The sequence below is a fragment of the Elaeis guineensis genome, chromosome 16 (genome assembly GCF_000442705.2).
Source record: "Elaeis guineensis isolate ETL-2024a chromosome 16, EG11, whole genome shotgun sequence".
Classification (NCBI taxonomy): domain Eukaryota; kingdom Viridiplantae; phylum Streptophyta; class Magnoliopsida; order Arecales; family Arecaceae; genus Elaeis; species Elaeis guineensis.
This window is the reverse complement of record NC_026008.2, coordinates 39596141-39616941: the sequence shown is the minus strand read 5'-3', so window position 1 is coordinate 39616941 and position 20801 is coordinate 39596141. Positions and strand designations below refer to the sequence as shown.

At 43.1% G+C, this 20801-nt stretch overlaps 1 protein-coding gene across 5 annotated transcripts; it reads left to right on the top strand.

Annotated features, from left to right (window-relative positions):
• Positions 1-114: 114 nt before the first annotated feature.
• Positions 115-14425, top strand: LOC105059675 (serine/threonine-protein kinase ATR). Of its 5 annotated transcripts, none has more exons than XM_073250391.1 (18): positions 115-485; positions 561-705; positions 789-901; positions 1003-1337; positions 1470-1594; positions 3007-3151; positions 3260-3829; positions 3933-4008; positions 5444-5759; positions 6661-7920; positions 8026-11371; positions 11473-12042; positions 12443-13066; positions 13150-13344; positions 13472-13611; positions 13739-13798; positions 13922-14044; positions 14115-14425. In XM_073250391.1, exons 1-17 carry the CDS (start codon positions 329-331, stop codon positions 14037-14039), a joined length of 8295 nt encoding a protein of 2764 aa, XP_073106492.1. In that variant the 5' UTR covers positions 115-328; the 3' UTR covers positions 14040-14044; positions 14115-14425. The 5 variants fall into 5 exon arrangements, 4 of the variants coding, with proteins under 4 accessions (XP_073106492.1, XP_073106493.1, XP_073106491.1 ...); XM_073250392.1 differs by having other exon boundaries at positions 116-485; positions 5468-5759; positions 14187-14425; XM_073250390.1 differs by having other exon boundaries at positions 116-485; positions 14187-14425.
• Positions 14426-20801: the final 6376 nt, after the last annotated feature.

Genomic DNA, 20801 nt, shown 5'->3' with positions numbered 1-20801 from the left:
ATTTGCAATCAATTTGACTTGAAAGACCCACCAGGTTCCGGAGCTAAATGGGAACTCATTTATTTATAGATTAATTTCGGGTTATTCCATATCTAAATTTATAAAAGAGCAATGTTCGAGTGTTCACGCGGACTGCCGGATCTGTTAAATTTTTGCCACCCCTCACGCCAAGCGCTAACCAGTTGGAGGCTGCATTCCGTACAGGAGCCGCCGGACGCGATCCTTCGTCGGTTCGAAATGAGGAGGGAAATTTAAGGGCAAAAAAGCTGCCCAGCGAAGCTCATTCACAGAGAGAGATAGAGAGAGAGAGAGTAGGCCGGCGGCCCCCATGGCCAACCTTTCCGGCCTCATCCATGAGCTCCGGGAACGAATCACCGCCTCCTCCTCCGCCTCCCCCTCTCCCTCCGGCGAGGACCCCCTCGAGACCAAGTTCCGCACCGTCCTCCCCAACCTCCTTCACGCCTACGTGCTCCCCTCCGCCACCGGTATCCCTCTCTCCCTTTCTCTTTCACTCCCTCTATTCGTCTCTGGATTCCTTTCCCTAATCGATTCCCCCGCAGCCAACGAGAGAGAGGTCACCGCCGTCCTCAAGCTGCTCTCCCACACTGCCCGCAACTTCCCCGGCGTCTTCTTCCACGGCCGTGCCGCCGCCGTGCTCCCCGTTGTCGGCCGTATCCTGCCCTTCCTCGCCGAACCTGCCTTCCGGTCGTTTCCCGGTTCCAACCCTAACCCTGATCGTTTTCTGTGGGATCAAAAAACCTAATCATTTTTCTTGCTTTCACTTGCAGTTCTCGTCATGAGGTTATCTTTGAGACCGTCGCTTCTCTTCTCTCCCTTCTCCGTACAGGGGAGCGAGAAGCATACCGCCAGTTCTTCTTGGATGCCATGGTAGCTGTTGAAGGTATGATTTTTTTTTTTTTTTTTGACTCGCACCAAAGATATATTAATATTTACCCTGCAAAGATTCAATCTTTTCACTTCCTTGTTCACCTAATCCCACAGATATTCTTTATATTGCATCGATTCATGCAAGCAAGTCAAATGCGACGCCTTCTGGAAGAGTGTCACTCAAGTGTTGCTGTGAGTCTTTCGCTGGGATATCTGATTCCCCTGCTCTTTTTAGTGAGCTGCCGGCTTGTTGCCGACCCACCGATGGCCCAGGCGTGCTGGTTGATCTGACTGATAAGTTGAGGTGGCAAACTTTTGCCGCATGGATGATTAAACTTGTTGGCAAATGTCTGACTGAAGGAACACTCTATGTGGAAGGGCTCGTCAATATATCATTTGTCAGTGCTGCCTGTACTCTATTGTGCTACGGGAATGCAGCTTTGCACATTGTGGGTGTTTTTTTTTCTCCTTGCATGCTGCTGCTTTCTCACCCTCCTCTCTGTACTCCTGAGATGATGCATTTGCGTTTCCTAATTGGAGATTCTTTTTCTAAAGTTTGATGCTTGTGTCATTCTAAACAGGCCTGTTTTGACTTTGTACGTATTATAGCAACAGTAATAGACGCAGAAATCTTACCAGTTGAAAATATCATACGTTCAATTGCATGCATATTAGGGCAAGATGAGAAGGAACTTATGTTCTTCAGGTATCCCATCTTTGTTAAATGTTACCTTTGCTTTATCTTGACTCTTGAGTAGTAGATGCTGTCTTTTATTGATTCTTTAAGAGTCATATTTTACTCCTGTACTTGTTTTAGTGTAGGGGACTTGATCAGGCAGATATTTGGTAGCACATAGGTTGCTATAGCCTGTAGGTGTCCTTTTCTTGAACAATTTTTTTCATCATGGGGACATTTTTTAGTGGTTTTATCTGTATGGTTAACCCATATCTTCCCTGTAGAGTAACTTTCGATTAATAGAAATTATTTTGCATGGTGAATTTATATTTTGTATCTTCTTCTTGATGGTGATTTTAGGTTATAGGTTCATCCCTCTAGGCCTTCACTCTTCTATTCCTTGTTCTGTCTTTTACTCTAGGCCCATCATCTTGCATTGATCCAAGTTCTATAGAATGAAAATTTGAATTACAGTGTCTCAAATACAACTAGTAGACAATTGTAATAAATTCTATTTGATGCTAACTTTAAAGATTTTTGCACCTTTGGTACGCGAGCTTGTGTGATCCTTGCCATATTTCATAATCAAGTCTAAATATGACGTCCACATCCTTTACTTTGCTTAAAATTTTAGAAAATCCATGAGGATTATGCAATTTTGCCTTTAGGCTAATGGCTAACCTCTCAATTCACTGAGAGTCTGAATGTTTTTTTTTACACTTCTTCCTTTTTAACATTTTTGCATTTTTGTTGAGCATGTCATGCTGTCCTATTCCTATGAATTCTCCAAAAATAAGATGCTAGAATTTTGCAGATGGATGATGATAAAATTTTTGTGGGATGCAACAATGCCAACACTGATAATACATAATGGTGTTCATGATTTAAGTTGCAGAAATTAGTTTTTTTAATGTTTATGAACATGCTTATGCACACACAATTCCTTACTTGATGAGCCATCCTGCTCTGAAATCTTTATTTTCTTTCTCTAATTTTTTTGAATGTTTATGGACATGCTTATGCACACACAATTCCTTACTTGATGAGGCATCCTGCTCTGAAATCTTTATTTTCTTTCTGTGTTAAATATGCCATTGTTCCATGTGCCATTTTGTAAACTGCCAAATTCTTTACCACAAATTGTTCTTGATAGTTATTGTGGTAAATGACTCTTGACATCATTATATGTACAGTGCTCTAGCCATATCTGTGCAGTATTTTGACATCTTCCTACTGATGACCAAGTCTCTAATTGAATTACTGTGAAATGACGTTTCTAATGTTAAAATCTGCATGTGTTCTAAGAGCAAAACTGGCTACAACTTTTGTACCTTGTCGTTTACTCGACCTTGCTCAACATTCTTAACTATGTTTCTTCTTTCTCTCTAATATTTTGTAAAACTTACAACGCCTTTTAACTCACTAACGTGTCTGCTTTGCAGAAACACAGTTTATGATTCTTCTATGGGTGCTTGCCTTCATGTGCTACACATGTCTTGTCAGGATGATGTTGTTGAATCCACAGCTACTGAAATAGTCAATGTTTTTCCTAGATCAGTCCAGAGCACTGAAAGCTCTGAACTTCAGGTCTATACTTACTTTAGCAGGTCAATTCTTGTTTTCCAAATTGTAGGTTACCCAAACACGAAGGGGATAATATATAGATGGAGCTGCTGACTACCATAGTGATTTCAGGTAGCGATGTGCAATGCATACATGCGAATTGCTAAAATCTGCTCTCCACGTATTTGGAGGCCAGGAGTTCTTGTCAACATGCTCTGCTCTCCAAAACCTTGTTTTCCATTGATTGAATGCATTCGAGTGGCTATTGATATTCTTGGTTTTGATGCTTCTGGAGCAGATGATGATGGTATATATACACCATTGGAAAGTGGTGAAGAGCTTGGCATGCCAAAAATCGGTAAGAAAAGGTCAGCTCAAAATAATGACAATATTCAGTGTAAGCGTCCAAAGACAGTGGAAACAAGAAAATCTCCTATTGTTAGGATGCATATAGATGGTGAATCTGGAGCTTCATTAACATGTAAACAAGACAAAGAATTTGCAGATGAGTTACAGCAATCATTGATCTGGCTTGTTGGCCTTTTAAGACCTGGGATTTCTGATGCTTCTCCATTGAAACCAGGTACTGCAATAGCAGCTCTGAGCTTGCTCTGCATTGTATTTTCTGCTTATCCTAATAGCAGTTTGGCTACTAGAATTTTTCAGCTAGTGGCTTCCTGGATACCTTGGATATGCAGCCAGGTTTGTAGAAACTTTATCAGAAGCCATAGCAGCAAATTAATCACTTCAACACTTTCTATTTTTCTTTTCCTAACCCATTTTAATTAATTAATCATGCATGCAGGTAAAGGAAATAAGGTTGTTCTCATTTGATTTGTCCACCTATCTGGAAGCAGTCCATAGCATACTGCTTCTTCAAGGTGAGGCCTTGCCTTCTTTAAATATAGCCAATCTAGAGCATCTTGTGATGAGTTTCTGGTTATCTGCGGGCAGATGCTTAAGAGCTTGGACAGTTGATTACTGTATTCAGCTCAAACCTACCATCTTGCAGTTCCAATCTATATTAGGATCAAAGTTTTAAATCCTATGGGACAGAGGTGTCCTAGTTTCTCTATGGAATGGGATGCCCCGCTGTCCCATCCTGTCCCGATGGATGTCTTGGTCATCCGATTTTGTACTGTCTCTCCTCCCTTTTCTTTTCTTTCTTTCTTTTTTTTTGCTTTCTTTCCTTCTTTTTATTTTTTTCCTTCTGCCTTCCTTTCTTTCCTTTCATTTTTTCATTTTTTCTTATCCTTTTTTATCCTTTCTTTTCATTTTTTTTCTTTTTCTTCTTCTTTCTTTTTCTCTTCTTCTTTTTTTCCTTCCTTCTCTTTTTCTTCTCCTTTCCTTTCTTTCTTTTATTTTTCTTCTTCTTCTTCTTTCCTTTCATTTTTTCGTTTCTTTTTTTTTGTCCTCTTTCTCCACATGGATGGGTTTCGAAGTCCCAACCTTGTCCCAGTCCCATTTTCTCATAGAAATGGGACCAGACGGCCAGGACACCCTCTGTCCTATCGAGGCACGAAACCTTGATTAGGATAACTTTTCCAATGGGAAGCTGGAGTCAGTTATTTATATGGTACTACCATTCTAGTCAAAATGATTGTAAATTTCCTTGTTATTTATATTGTTTAAAATGGGGATTTCATTCATTAAATCATGTTGGTCCTCTCGAGAGGTTCTGATATGTGATTAAGAGATCGAGTAAAGAGTAGAAAATATGACTTTTTTCCATTTTTAAATTTTATTATGTCTTCATCACATGCTGATGTCACAAGGTTATTAGGTCAACTTGATGGTTAGTACATAGAGCCCTGGGTTGGGTGTGCCCACTTGAAGGAGAGAAGAAAAATTGGAAGGATACTTAATTAATATAAAATAATAAAATTTCTAATTGTCTGGATGATGTTTATTATGTTATCTGGCTCTCTCATTTTATTCTGGTAAAACTTTAAAATCATTTTAAAGCTAATTTTATGTATATATGCATACACCTACACATATACATGTTTTTATATATTTATCTGCATATGGATGAACAAAATCGCTGAATTGATGTGCATATGTGCATCTGTATGGAGGGGTCTTGTGCTTTGGGTGCTTGTCTGGCAGTTAGCAGCTTGATGTCCCATGGCTTCCTGCTACCTGCATGTGTGCAGACCATATCTTCTTGTCTGCTGGTTCAGTGATCAACTTCATTTCTGGAAAACTGTGCTTTGGCATTGTACTCTCAAAGTCTTGTTTTGTTTATTATTTGTGTCATACTATGTAAATATCACTAATTCAGACTTTCTTGACATGTGAATGAATATATTCGAGGTGACAATTGCTTGAATGATGCAGACAGCATAAAGTGTATCCATCTGAGTGAAGATATCATGGATTTGCTAAAACTGGCATGGGCTAATTATTCACTTGAAACTCAAGCTTATCCAGTCTGGAAGGTAAAATGTCTCTCCTTACAAGCTTTCTCCAAGTTCAGCAGTAAACTGAATGCTGGATATGATCTTGAAGTGTTGGACCTGGCTATTCATGATGAAGCTGAGGAAGTTCGAAATGAGGCTGTTGTCTCAATGCCTGTGATCATCATGTGCTCTGGTTGCTCTTTCCTGGGAGACATGTTTAAACAAATGGAGTAAGTCAATTTGGATTTTCCAATGTGCATTTCATGCATGCTTTGTTTTCGTTAAAAAGGTTTTGTTATTTTGTACAGGTCAAAAGTGTTAAAGCACAGGTTATAGATCTATTTATGTAATCCTAGATCAAGGTTGTAAATACTGCATTCTGGTGCATGGTTTGTACAGTGTCATTCCAGTGCTTGGTGCACATCAACTAGGGAACCAGCAAGTGGCCATGCTACATGCTACTCCGTGCTGGCATAGTATGCGCTTTATGGCACAGACCAGCATGCAGTCTTTGTCCTAAACAATTATGCAATATGAGTATTTGGTAATTACACATAGTCATTGTTTTTTGCAGATCTCTGTGTTATAAAATTAATGTGATGCTTCTGGAGAATTAGATGTACTAGGAATTTTAGAAAACTTAAATGCATAATGGAGAAGAATATACCAGAGCTGGAAATGCTTTGGTGCTCCATGCATTAGATGGACATACTTTTAGAAGCATTGATGCTTATACTTTTTTATTTTAATTCATCCTTTAGCATGGATTATGTGGTGAAAAGAAGATCATGATAAAGCAGGTCATATTCCCTACCATGCATTTCTTCACCACTGCAATATGATTGTTTATAATACAGTCTGCTTTCCGTGATTCCGTTGTATGATAACTCCTCTTCCTTGAAGTTCTTATATTTTAGATTTGATGACAATTTGTTGAAAGCTGGTAAATCATTTATTCAGTAAATAGTTTCTGTTCTGTAGGATTCTCAATGATTTCATAGCCTAGAAAAAGAAAGTAGCATAGGTTACTGAAATGGTTGCTATACAACCTTTTGTTTTCACTGTATATGCAGTATCCATTTTTTTTTCAAAATTTTTTATGACATTGCAAATTGTTGCTATATTCCCCAGGTCATTAAGTAGAGACAAAAGTAAACAAGTTCGTAAATCTGTCCTCTTTTCTCTTGGCTACATGTTCTGTATACATGGCTTCTCTAATACTTCTGGTGATCTTGATAGAAGTTCTTGCAAGTTGTTTCTAGGTGATCGATATGAAAGGCATATCCAGACAATGGATCTTCTTTTGAGAGGATTCTGGTGTCCTCGATGTGACAAAGGAGTTCTACGCAATAAAGAGCAGTCTTTTAATGCTATATGCATGCCTAAGGTGCAAAACTTAAGGCTTGAGAATGACTTTACTTTCATCAAACTGCAGTCCCTCTTTTTTCAATTTCTTTACGAGGAACCATTGGAAGAACATTTTCAACTTGCCTGTGTTCAAGTGTTACCACGAATTCTTAGGCATGTAACTCATGATATTCTGCTTGAAACAAGATTTCAATGGATCGAGTGTATTGATCACTTACTTTTGCACAAAATAAAGGCTGTTAGGGAAGCATTTTCTGCTGAGATAAGTTGTTTCCTTGAAGATCACATTTTGGAGGCTTTATTCATTGATGGTGAACCAAGTGAAAGGACCAAAGAACAAAAATTCTTGGACAAAGTAAAATATGCTTTGGCAGGAACTGAAGATCCCCAGGTCTTGGTGACTCTTCTGGAATCAACTGCTCAAATTATGAATGCAAGTGACATTCATGGGCAGCTTTTCTTTTACTCACTTATTTTATTTGTTGATCAACTTGATAATCAAAATCGGATAGTAAGATTGACTGCATCAAGGTTGATGCAGAGATCCTGCCACTTACATCTGAATGGGGGGTTTGAACTAATCCTTTCGAAGTTTTTTCATATCCGAGATGAGCTATATGATTATCTCTCTGCAAGACTGGTTAGTCGCCCAACCATGATTAGAGAATTTGCAGAGGCTGTTGTTGGAATTAAGACCGAGGATTTTATGAGGAGAATGGTTCCTTTTGTCATACCAAAGCTTGTGGTCTCGCACAGGGATAATGATCAAGCACTCATCACTTTGAATGAATTGGCAAACCATTTGGACACAGACGTGGTACCATTGATTGTCAACTGGTTACCAAAAGTGCTTGCCTTTGCTCTTCTGCGTGCAGATGGGCAGGAGCTATCCTCTGTTTTGGAATTTTATCATGTCCAAACAGGATCTGACAGCAAAGAAATATTTGCCGCTGCCTTACCAGCACTTCTAGATGAACTATTATGCTTTCCTGTGGAAGGGGATATGGATGAGACAGACAGGAGGTAATGCATTCTCTTTTTTCACTAGGAAAAAAAATCATTCATTCCAATTCTAGCCGGTATTCCTTGGGCACTATCTTTAATTGTTGATTTCATTTCTATTTTCAGGACCATGAGGGTTCCTACGATGATCCAGGAGGTAGCTAAAATCTTGACAGGTTCTGATGACCTTCCAGAGTTTCTGAAGAATCATTTTGTTGGTCTTCTAAACAGCATCGATAGGAAAATGCTTCATGCTGATGATGTCTGGTTGCAAAAACAGGCCTTGAGGCGTATAGAAAAGTTGATCGAGATGATGGGTCCATATCTTAGTACACATGTGCCCAAAATTATGGTTCTTCTAATATATGCCATTGACAAAGAAGCACTTCAAACTGAGGGTCTTACAGTGTTACATTTTTTCATCAAGCAGCTAGCTAAGCTTTCACCCTCAAGCATTAAACATGTGATGTCGCAAGTTGTAGCTGCTTTAATTCCATGCCTGGAGAGATGCAAAGAAAGCCCTTCTGTACATTTACATAAAATTGTGGAAATTTTGGAAGATCTTATTGTTGAAAATAGGCTGATATTAAAGCAACATATTCATGAGCTCCCGCTGTTGCCTAGCATTCCAGCTTTATCCGAAGTGAACAGAGTCCTACAAGAGGCAAGGGGATTGATGACCTTGCAGGAGCAATTGCAAGATGCTGTTGCTGGTCTTAACCATGAGAGTTTAAATGTAAGGTATATGGTGGCCTGTGAATTAAGCAAAGTGTTGAATGTAAGAAGAGAAGATGTTACTGCTCTGATAGCTGGTGAAGCCATTTCAGATCTGGATGTCATAAGCTCTTTAATAACATCCTTGCTAAGAGGATGTGCAGAGGAATCAAGGACTGCAGTTGGCCAACGGTTGAAATTAGTCTGTGCAGATTGCTTGGGAGCACTTGGTGCTGTAGACCCTGCTAAGTTTAAGGGAATCTCCTGCCAGCGTTTTAAGATTGAGTGCTCAGATGATGATCTTACCTTTGAGTTGATCCACAAGCATCTAGCGAGGGCATTTAGAGCTGCTTCTGATACCGTAGTTCAAGACTCAGCTGCCTTAGCTATACAGGAGCTTCTGAAGCTGGCAGGTTGCCAGGCATCGCTTAATGAAAATATTAGCAAGGAATCTACAAGAATAATTGAGGATGGAAGAATTGGCAATCCCAGTGAGATGAACAAGAGGGGTCAGAGATTATGGGACCGTTTTTCTAATTATGTCAAAGAAATTATCGCGCCATGTTTGACCTCAAGATTTCAGCTTCCTAATGTGACTGATTCAGCTTCTGTTGGCCCCATTTATCGCCCATCAATGTCATTTAGAAGGTGGATATTCTTTTGGATTAGGAAGCTGACTGCACATGCAACGGGTTCCCGTGCCAGTATTTTCAGTGCATGCAGGGGGATAGTACGCCATGACATGCAAACGGCCATTTATTTGCTGCCTTATCTGGTCTTGAATGCTGTCTGTCACAGCACCGTGGAGGCACGCCACAGCATAACTGCAGAGATCTTATCTGTTCTCAATGCTGCAGCTTCAGAAAATAGTGGAGCTACTGTTCATGGAACCACTGGGGGGCAGAATGAAGTCTGTGTCCAGGCTGTCTTCACACTACTCGATAATCTTGGGCAATGGGTTGATGATCTTAAACAAGACATTGCACTTTCCCAGTCATGTCGCAGTATGGTCTCAAAACAATCACCAAGAGTGAAAGAAGAGAATGAATCAGTGCCTGATGCAGATCAGCTTCTTGTCCAATGCAGTAATGTTACCGAGCTGTTATGTGCCATTCCTAAAGTTACTCTCGCTAAGGCATCAATTCGATGTCAAGCTCATGCTCGTGCTTTGATGTACTTTGAGTCACATGTGCGGGAAAAGTCAGGTTCCTTCAATCCAGCTGCTGAGAGCAGTGGTATCTTTGCTGATGATGATATTTCATTTCTGATGGAGATATACAGTGGTTTAGACGAGCCTGATGGCATTTCTGGTTTGGTAAATCTGCGGAAATCATCTAGCTTGCAAGACCACCTCCTCATTAATGAAAAGGCAGGAAATTGGGCAGAAGTGTTAGCATATTGTGAACAGGCTTTGCTGATGGAGCCTTCTTCTGTCCAGAGACATTCAGATGTTCTCAACTGCCTGCTAAACATGTGCCACCTTCAGGCCATGGTAACTCATGTGGATGGTTTGATTCGTAGAATACCTCACTACAAGAAGACTTGGTGCATGCAGGGTGTACAGGCAGCTTGGAGGTTAGGAAGATGGGATTTCATGGATGAGTACCTTTCTGGTGCAGATAAAGAAGGTCTAGTATGTAATAAATATGAGAGCAATGCTTCATTTGACATGGGCCTTGCCAAGATTATCCAGGCAATGATGAAGAAAGACCAGTTCATGATTGCTGAGAGAATTGCCCAGTCTAAACAAGCATTAATTGTCCCTTTGGCAGCAGCTGGTATGGATTCTTACATGCGTGCATACCCATATGTAGTGAAACTCCACATGTTATGTGAACTAGAGGACTTTCACAATCTTCTTGGGGATGAATCATTTCTTGAAAAATCATTCAGCTCAGATGATCCAAGATTTTTGAAAGTGACGAAGGACTGGGAAAATCGTCTTAGGTTCACACAACCATCGCTATGGGCAAGGGAGCCGCTACTTGCTTTCCGCAGGCTAGTTTTCAGTGCCAACAATATGGGTGCTCAAGTGGGAAACTGCTGGCTTCAATATGCTAAACTTTGCCGTTCTGCTGGTCACTATGAAACTGCCCAGCGGGCAATACTAGAAGCACATGCTTCAGGTGCTCCAAGTATGCATATTGAGAAGGCTAAACTTTTGTGGAGTACTAGAAAATCTGATTGTGCTATAGCTGAACTGCAGCAATCACTTCTAGACATGCCTGTGGAAGTTCTGGGCACTGCTGTGGTCTCATCACTTTCTAACCTTTCACTTGTGTTGCCAAATCCACCTTCTCTTTGTGCCACACAAGCATCAAAAGAGAACCAAGATGTGGCTAAATCCATTCTCTTATATACAAGATGGATCCACCACACAGGTCAAAAGCAGAAGGAAGACATCATGACTCTTTACTCTAGAGTGAGAGAATTGCAGCCCAAGTGGGAAAAGGGATACTTTTTTACGGCAAAATATTGTGATGATCTACTTGTTGATGCCAGGAAGCGGCAGGAAGATAATCTTGCAATGCAGTCATCTTCTGGTGCTGGTGGCTCTTTAAATTCTTCAGCTGAAGAGAAGCCCTGGTGGTCTTACCTTCCTGATGTGTTACTGTTCTATGCAAAAGGACTTCACAAAGGGCACAGGAATCTTTATCAAGCACTACCAAGACTATTGACACTTTGGTTTGAATTTGGAAGCATATATCACAGAGATGGGTCCTCATCCAACAAACCTATGAAAACTGTTCATGCAAGGGTAAACTTTTCACTCTCTCCTCCTCTTCCTCATCCCTCTTCCTCCTTTTTTTGTATTTCTTTTGTTGCTTTAGTCTCAACATTCTGACTTTCACTTACCAGGTTTTGAGCATTATGAGGGGATGCCTGAAGGATCTGCCGACATATCAATGGCTAACAGTACTATCTCAGTTGATCTCCCGCATCTGCCATCAGAATGAAGAAGTTGTTAGGATTGTCAAACATATTATTACATCAGTTTTACAAGAATACCCGCAACAAGCTCTCTGGATGATGGCTGCAGTATCAAAGTCAACAGTTGCTGCAAGGCGTGATGCTGCTGCAGAGATAATACAAGCTGCTCGTAAAGGATCCCGGCATGGAAGTGATAACAGCATCCTTTTTGCTCAATTTGCTAGCCTGATAGATCACCTCATCAAGCTGTGCTTTCATCCAGGGCAGCCAAAGGCCAAGACAATTAATATCTCAACTGAATTCAGTGCGTTAAAGCGTATGATGCCACTAGGGATTATACTGCCAGTCCAGCAAGCTCTGACAGTCACATTACCCTCTTATGATGCAAGTCTAACAGACCCTCCTAGTTTCCATGTCTTTTCAGCTTCTGATCATGCTACAATATCTGGAATAGCAGATGAGGCTGAAATCCTTTCCTCTCTGCAGCGACCAAAGAAGGTTAGTGCAGTATTTTTCTAACGTTTATCTGGTTTTAGCAAATGTGAATGGCAATAATAACAAGGAACTTGCAATTGAATCAAAGGATTGTTATACAGAAGGTCAATGTCCACTGCAAATTGAAGTTAGTAAAATTTGTTTATGAAGAAGCTCTTGATCTTTTTGTGAACTCGTATAACTCTTTGTTTCATATGAGCTATAGACTGATCAATACTTTAAACCATGGAAAGTTATTTTTAGGGCTTCTAAAATCTAGTTCCTGAATGGATTTAGAGTGACTTCCAGTTCGTGTAAATGTGTCCTCATAACTCTTAATGATTCTAATTGTAGCTTCTTTCATGTTAGATCAATTTATGGATAGCATAAATTTATCTACTGATGGAATAATATTGAGTCCCAGGTTGTTTTCCTTGGAAGTGATGGTGTTCGTCGTCCATTTCTCTGCAAGCCAAAGGATGACCTCAGGAAAGATGCACGCATGATGGAGTTCACTGCAATGATCAACCGTCTGTTATCTAAGTTCCCTGAGAGCCGCAGAAGGAAGCTCTACATCCGGACCTTTGCTGTGGTCCCTCTTACTGAGGATTGCGGGATGGTAGAATGGGTGCCACACACTCGTGGCCTTCGCCACATTCTTCAGGACATATATGTAACCTGTGGAAAGTTTGACAGGCAGAAAACAAATCCATTGATTAAAAGGATCTATGATCAGTGCCAGGGTAAGATGCCTGAAGATGAGATGCTGAAGACAAAAATCCTCCCAATGTTTCCCCCTGTTTTCCATAAATGGTTCTTGACCACATTCTCTGAGCCAGCTGCTTGGTTCCGGGCTAGAGTGGCTTATGCACACACAACTGCTGTGTGGTCCATGGTCGGGCACATTGTAGGGCTTGGTGACAGGCATGGCGAGAACATTCTCTTTGATTCGACTAGTGGTGACTGTGTTCATGTTGATTTTAGCTGCTTATTTGATAAAGGCCTCCTGCTAGATAAGCCTGAGTTGGTGCCTTTTAGACTAACCCAAGTAAGGAGAAAAGAGCATTTAATAGATTTCTCTCCTCCCACATTGACCTAATAATTGTTATTTATCTGCTAATCAATGTGCAGAACATGATTGATGGCCTAGGCATTACTGGCTATGAGGGCATTTTTCTGAAGGTCTGTGAAATCACTCTATCGGTGCTGAGAACACATAGGGAGACTCTCATGAGCGTTCTTGAAACGTTCATCCATGACCCCTTGGTGGAGTGGACCAAATCTCACAAGTCCAGTGGAGTAGAAGTACAAAATCCTCATGCACAGGTCTGTATAACCTTTGTTTGTGTCACTGCCATTAGTAGCATACTGATCATTATGCTTGATTCTTGAAATTATAAGCAGTACTTGGTTTTTAATCAGTGTGAGAAAATCTTATGTTTTCTAATTTTAGAGGGCCATCAGCAACATCAAAGCACGACTACAGGGTGTTGTGGTTGGTGTTGCAGCAGCACCATCTTTACCTTTAGCTGTGGAAGGACAAGCCCGACGCCTGATAGCTGAAGCTATTTCACATAAAAATCTTGGCAAGATGTATGTATGGTGGATGGCTTGGTTTTGAATTTCTTCCTTATGCTTCAGCAACCATCATCCTTACATTTTGGTTGGTTTATATTATGTACGCTTCCTTTCTTTGGTGAATCTGCGAGCGGATATATAGAGGCATCACCACCAGCCATAGGCATTTTGGCTTTTGCCTTGTGGTTGATCGCGACAGAAGGTATTGTTAAACATTCGATTTTTGTTTGGAAGTGTTAAACATTCAATTAGTGTACATCATATATATTATTCCACCAAAAAGTGTATATATTGTTGTATTTTCTTTTTCCCTTTTTTTTGGAAGGGTAACACAAAATGCCTTCAAAATGGACATAGAGATTGTGTCACCCACAGTACCAGATCAATGCCGATCTGATCATCTATGCACTCAGAGTGCAAACCACGTGAGCCCCTATGCTTGATTCAGGTAACTACGAGATGCATTATTTATCTATTTTTTCTGTAGCTTCTCCTTGATGTGAGCATAATGAAATCAGGAAGTCATATATGCTGCCTGCCATGCCGGATTTGTGATAAAGGTTGCCAATCCTTCCAATGGTTTTCTGCAGGTAGCAGCAGTGGTTTCTCCATGAAAAATGGAGAATGGAAAGCCAATCAGGGACTGAAATCTCCTGAGCACTCTTTTCTGGTCCTGAATCACCCCATCATGTTTGTATCATCGCTGTCATTGCTTTTATATTAGAGCAAAATGATGAGAAAGGCGACCAATCATTCCAGTAGAAATTTTACACTTTAAAATGTACATGATGTTACTCTTTAAAATATACTTACACTTTAAAATGCACAAGATGTTTCTCTTTAAAATATACCATTTATTAACCTATGAAAGAAACACGTTTTTTTAAAAAGTAATTGTTTTTTTTTTTTGGTCGAAGTAGGAGGAAAGTATTCCGCCCAAAATTTATTGAGATGCTATTTACAGAAGGAATTTACAACATGAGTTGTAGGGAGGTTTCAAGTATAGTTTGCTTAGGATATCAATCTTAGCCATACCAGTGTTGGCCTGGTTTGGTCGGAACCTTTGCCAAACTACTCTCAGAATGTTACAAGGGAGGGCTGTTTTACATTGCTCAATGATTCGTTTCGACATCTGAAAGTTTGATGACTGACCTTTGAAAAGTAGCTTGGTTTTGGATGAGTTACTCCTTTGCCTTTCCTTGGTAGCAGGAAATCCAGTCTCCAAAGAGGGAGATGCTTCTGCAAGTGTTTTGAACCATGCTGTGGCTTTGAACCTAAAATCTCTTCTGGTTCTTTCTTTCCATGTCGACTAGCCGACTGTGGCTAGATTGTCCCATGCAATCTTGAAAGTGCTCGCCCGTAGAGCTTTCCTCCATACCGACCATTGATCAGAGATTGATTCTGGAGGATGAAGATGCTAGCTTTGGCAGATTTGGTGCCATATTTGTTTGGAGTAACTGCAAGACATAAAAAGGCGATTAATCGTTTCCTCTTCCGAGTAGCATAGCATAGTCAGCAAATTGGCAGTCCTTGAATCTCCCTCTTCTCAAGGTTTTCTGTGATAAGGATTTTGTTGTTGAGCAGCCGCCAATTGAAAATCCTACATATCTCTGGTAACAGGTTCTTCGGGTTATATTTGGTGAATTGTGAACGAATACCTCCATCACTTAGAATGTTGTAGCAGCCCTTCACTGTGAAGATTCCTTCCTTCTATTTCCAAATCATCGAATTTGATTTCTCTATGAGAGTTACCATTCTAGTTCTCTCAAGAAGATTTTGAAAGGCTCCAGCACCAATGAGGTTTGGTCTGTTTGGATCTTCTCCGAACAAACCATTTTTGTTTATGGCTAACGGAAATTCAGCCAAGGAGGTGTTTGGTGTATGGTGATCCACTTAAGATTAAGGGGGATATAGGTGGAAGTAATGAGATCATCGTATTTAGTTGTACCATAGTGATCCTATATGACATTGATTTTAAATTATTTCCACTCCTCAAATCACTGTCCAACGAGGATAGAAAACTCGCTTTTGAGGACTGGTATTCAACATCACTCCATTACGGTTGTTGGTGCAGAATTTTATCGATGCCGGAGAAGCTGGAGTCGAGGGGATCGTGGCCATCGCTGGGACCTGTAAGGGAAGTCTAAACCGGAGTTGGGAGTGCTCCGGCAAGATCCTCCGATGCTCAAGTCAGTACTCTGCCTCAACAGAAATAGAGCACTCGAATGAGATTTTAGCAGAGTTTCGAGATAGAGTTTTTTCACTTAGAGAAGAACGTATCTGGGGGTCTCTTTTATAGACGGGAGAGCGTAACTGATTGACAGCGACGTCCGCAACTGCTTGGTAGTGGGCCATTCGAGGCCACGTGGAGTTTGTTACGGAGAGTAGTGGTGTCAGTGGGCCGTTCGGAGCCACGTGGAGTTTGTTACGGAGAGTGGAGTGGTGTCCGTTGTCGCGACTTGCCAGAGAGTGATGAGGTCACGTGGAGTTTGTTACGGAGAGTGGAGTGGTGTCCATTGTCGTGACTTGCCAGAGAGTTCGGGATGGACGGCCGAAGCTCGATTGGGACGTCTGGTGGAGCGGAATAGCTCTCTATCTCAGCAATCTGAGAGAAGCTCGAATGTTTTCGAGGTTGCTGACGAGCTGTTGTGGGTGCCTTAGGCGTTGATGCTGCAGACCGAAGTTATCTACTGTAGAAGCTCGGGCGAAAATTTTTCATTGGAGAAGTCCGGCAGGAGTCCGATTGCTAGAGAAGTCCGTCTGAAATTTGTCTGATGTAGAAGCTCGTTTGAAGACTGTCCGCTGGAGAGGTCCGGTTTCACGAGGAATCCAGCAGAAGATCGACTGATAGTGAAGTTCGAAAGGCATTGTGGAAGTTCGTCCGCTGGAGGAGTCTTGATGATACTGTGGAGGTTGACCGCTGGAGGAGTTTGGAATTTAATTTTATTGTAGAAGTTCGGACGGAGATCGGTTCTTGTAGGAGTCCGAAAGGAGGCCGCTTACTGTAGAAGCTCGGACGAAAATCGGTTGCCGTAGAAGCTCGGATGGAGACTTCTTATTGTAGAAGCTCGGATGAAGACTTCTTATTGTAGAAGCTCGGATGAAGTCCACTTACAATAGAAGTTCGGAGTAGAGATCCGGTTGGTGGAGCCTGTCCGTTGTAGAAGTTCGTCTGGGATCCATCCACTGTAGAAGTTCGGACGGAGTCCGGCTCTTGTAGGAGCTCGGACGGAGTCCGGCTCTTGTAGGAGCTCGGATGAAATTCAGAAGGCGATCGACTACCGTAGAAACTTGGATGGAGTCTGGTTACTGTAGAAGTCCTGCTGCTGGAGAAGCTCGATCATTGACGAAGTCCGAAAGAAGTTCGGGGTAAGGTCGATCGTGACTGGAAGAAGTCTGGAAGAGATTCAGAGAGTAGTCGATCACTGTAGAAAATCGGCTGATAGTGAAGCCCAGAAAGCATTTGGAGCAGTCTGGTAGATGAATGGAGGAGCTCATTATTGGAGAAGTCCGGATGGCACGATAGGAGTTCGTCCGTTGGAGAAATTTGGAGGACACTGTGGAAGGTTGACTGCTGAAGGAGTCCGGATGGTATTGTGGAAACTCGGACGGTCGGGGAGGTTCAGAAAGACGCCGCACAAGGTCGGAATCCGGAAGAGCCTTGGGAGGGTCGGCCTCTTATGAACTTTGACTGGGGTTATTTTATACCCAACACTAGTCCTCCTACTTCTGAGTTCGGATTTCGAATGAAAGAAGTACAGAAAAATTTTTACAACCGAAGTTGCCTCCCTCGATTTTCGTACTCAGTTGTTTCCAGATATTTTGGCATTTGACGCGCTGGTGCTGGAGTCTTTTCAAATCGAGGCGACCCGAAAAGATTTTTTTAGAATTTTTGCTAGAGCGTTGCTCTAGGTACGGTGCAATAATGATTCTGTCAGTTGTCAGCCGCCTTCAGCTGCCTGCCATGATGAGTGGGACACGTGACGGTTGTAGGTCGGCCAGAGGAGATCTGCAATCATTATTGCGTCGGATCCCGTTGCTTATTTAAACCCGCCCCCCTCCTTCAGGGGTTTCACTTTACCTGAAATTTTTTTCGGTCCCTTCTTCTTCTCGAGAGTTTCGTCCTCCTCCAGCATCCCTCTCGGCCTTAGGCGTTCTTCGGGTCGACCCCCATCACCCTCGCTGCCTCTCTGCATCTCTTGGACCAGCCTAGGTTAGTTCCATAACCCTCTTTTTTTTTCTTGCTATTCTTTCATTTTTCCTCCTTTGCATTCTGCCTGTTCGGTTTTCTACGAGCCTCTGTTTCTTATTTTTTTCAATTTTTTCGAGATTTTTTAGGATTTTCACTTGATTCAAAATGTCCTCCAACACTTCCTCGTCTAGCAGTTCTAGGAGTTCGTCTGTTCCAGCCCCCTAAAATCTTAGTTCTGTAGATGGACCTCGTCCGGTCTTTGTACCAGACACCATTCCCAGCTCTCTGACTCCGGACGAACTCTCACTGATTAGGATTCAGTACGGGGTTCCTCTGGAGTACAAGCTGGAGCTTCCCGAGCCAACTGGTTGGGCTAGCGACCCTTCTCCTGGCTGCTTCTGCTTATACCAAGAAGCTTTCCACGCCGGACTTCGACTTCCACTTTCACCTTTTGTTGTTACTCTGTTTTGCTTTTTAAACATTTCTCTAGTTTCTGTAACGTCGAACTCCTTTAGGTTTCTGATAGGATTTCTTTCCCTCTGTCATTTAGCTGAAGTTCGGCCAACCCTTTCTTTGTTTAGAAATTTCTATACCTTCAAGCATCATCCCTCGGCAAAGGACTGGTGGTACTTCTCCCCCCAGTTCGATAAAAAGAGGTTGCTGAAAGGTGCCCCCTCTTCTATCCACAACTGGAAGGAGAGGTACTTCTACGTCCGATGCCCGACCTTGGAGCTGGGGTTGCCCCCCTGGGTCTCCCTAAGGGATTTCGTCTGTCGGACTTCTAGCCTGGGAAGGGACGATCTTGAAGCCTTCAATAAACTCGAGGCTTATCCAGCTCCTCTCCTCTCCGACCTCCTGAAGGAGTAACTTTTATTTAACGTCGGCCTGAGCCCTCTCAACCCTGCCGGTAATTTTTTTTTTAGTCATTCGCTGCTTCCCTTTTCTTCTTGTTCTTTTTCTAAGCTGTGCCGATTTTCTTTCATTATAGATATGGATGCAGACGCAGCTCGGATGCTAGTCAAGGGTCTCAAGGCCCACAAGAGGAAAGGCGCCGCAACTTCCGGATCGGCGAAGAAGGCAAGGGTAGGAGAGACGAGCTCGGCCGCGCCTGACCAGGTGGCCATTACCGTCGACGCCCCCTCTGACGTCGAGCCCGCAGCCTCCCGAGCCTCTTCAAGAAGGCCCCCGACCGAGGTTCCCGCTCCGGAGGCTCGTCCCGAGGAGGCACCGGAGGCTGAAAGGAGGAGGAGAAAGAAGACATTGGCCCGCAAGACCCGCAGCAGTAGGGCCGCCGTCGAGGGGGCCGACGGCTCCCAAGAGGATCCGGGGGAGAATCCCTTCAACAATAGAGATTTAACAAAGAGATTGATCGATGGGTGCGTCCTGCCTGAGGTCGTCCACAGGATCGTCCACACCGATCCTGAACAGCGGGTCTGGGACTCTCTGGGATCCTTTCTCGAGGTAGGTCAATTTACTTTTTTCTTCTTCTCACTTTTTTACTTAGCTTATTCCTTAGTTTTTTGTTGACTCCCTAGCCACTCTTGCAGATTGGACACCAGCTTATCGCCAACATCGAGGCGATGAATAACGCCAAGAAGGAAGCAGTCCAGGCAGAGGAAGGTCACCCGACCGAGGCCGCCCGTCTCAAGGAGAAAATCGTCGAGGTCGCGAGTCTCTAAGAGGTGCTGCAGAAGGAGGGACAAACCTCGGCAGATCTGAGGGCTGCCTTGGAGGAGGAAAGAAAGAAGGCAGAGGTCGAGGTCTCTGAGCTGAAGGTGCAGATCCCGATCCTGGTCTCGGAGGCAAGGGTCCGAGCAGTGGAGGAGTTCAAGACCTCCTCCGAGATGAGGGATCTGAAGGTCCAGTTCGGCCAGGCCGACTTCATCAAGGGCTTCGAGCTCTGTCAGGAGAAGGTGGTCGGAAAGTTTTTCGAACTGGACCTCGGCTTCATGGATGAGGCATCCGACGATGAAGCCGGACCTTCTGAAGCCACTGCCGGTCTTCCTCCAGCCGGGACTTCTTCGACTGTCGCGGCTGCCGCGACCGACCTTCCGGGGGCACCGAGCTCCTCCACTTCTGCCTCAGAGGTCCGAAACCTCTAATTTTATATTTTTTTTCTTTATTGTGACTTTTTCTCGTTCTCTTGTACTTAAGAACTATTTAATCAATGAAATCAGATTCTTTTTTACAGAGAGCTCCTTTTTCTTACCTGCATCCTTTTTCTTCTCTTTTATTTTCTTGCACTGATTTGTGTTGTGACGCTCTTGTCTCCCAACAACAGTGCCCTGTCGAAGCTCTTCCCCTATCATAGGGGATTCCTCTGAAGTCGATGATCTGGGATCTCAGAAGGAAAATTCATCATCTAACGAAGAAATCAAAGAAGATGGGCGACGAACTTCACAGGCTGAGGAAGAGCCATTCGGAAGTCACTGCGGAGGTTACTCGCCTTCGGGACCTCCACAAGAAGGGCTTCATGGACTACACCCGGAAGAAGGCTGACTTCGTGAAGGAGCTTGAGGAGCTCCAGAAATGCGCCAGCGATCGATCTTGGACTCAGGCTTCCAAGATCAGCTCCCTCGAGGTTGAGTTGGCGGCTGCACGGAAGAAGATCAGTCAATTGGAAGGGAGCTCGTCCTGGCTCACAACTCAGGCCGACTACGACCGAGACTGGTCGAAGAAATTCTCCGACCTCCAGAAGTAGCTACAGGACGTCAAGGCAAACTACAACGCCTACCGAGTCGGCTGGTGCGGATAAGTAGACGACTACCGAAGGAGGCTCAAGACGGCGACCGGCGAGGTTGCCCGCCTTCAGAGACAGTTGTCCGAGAGAGCCCAAGCCGTTTCGATGCAAGACTCCGACGAGCTCCGCTCCTTGAGGGGGACCATGGAAGAACTGTCCATGGCCCTTGGGCAGGAGAAGGTCGAACTACAGCGGTTGAAAATCCAGCTGGCCTACGAGCAGTAAGCGGTCAAAGATGCCGAGGTGGAGTCCGAAGTTCTGAGGAAGAGGCTT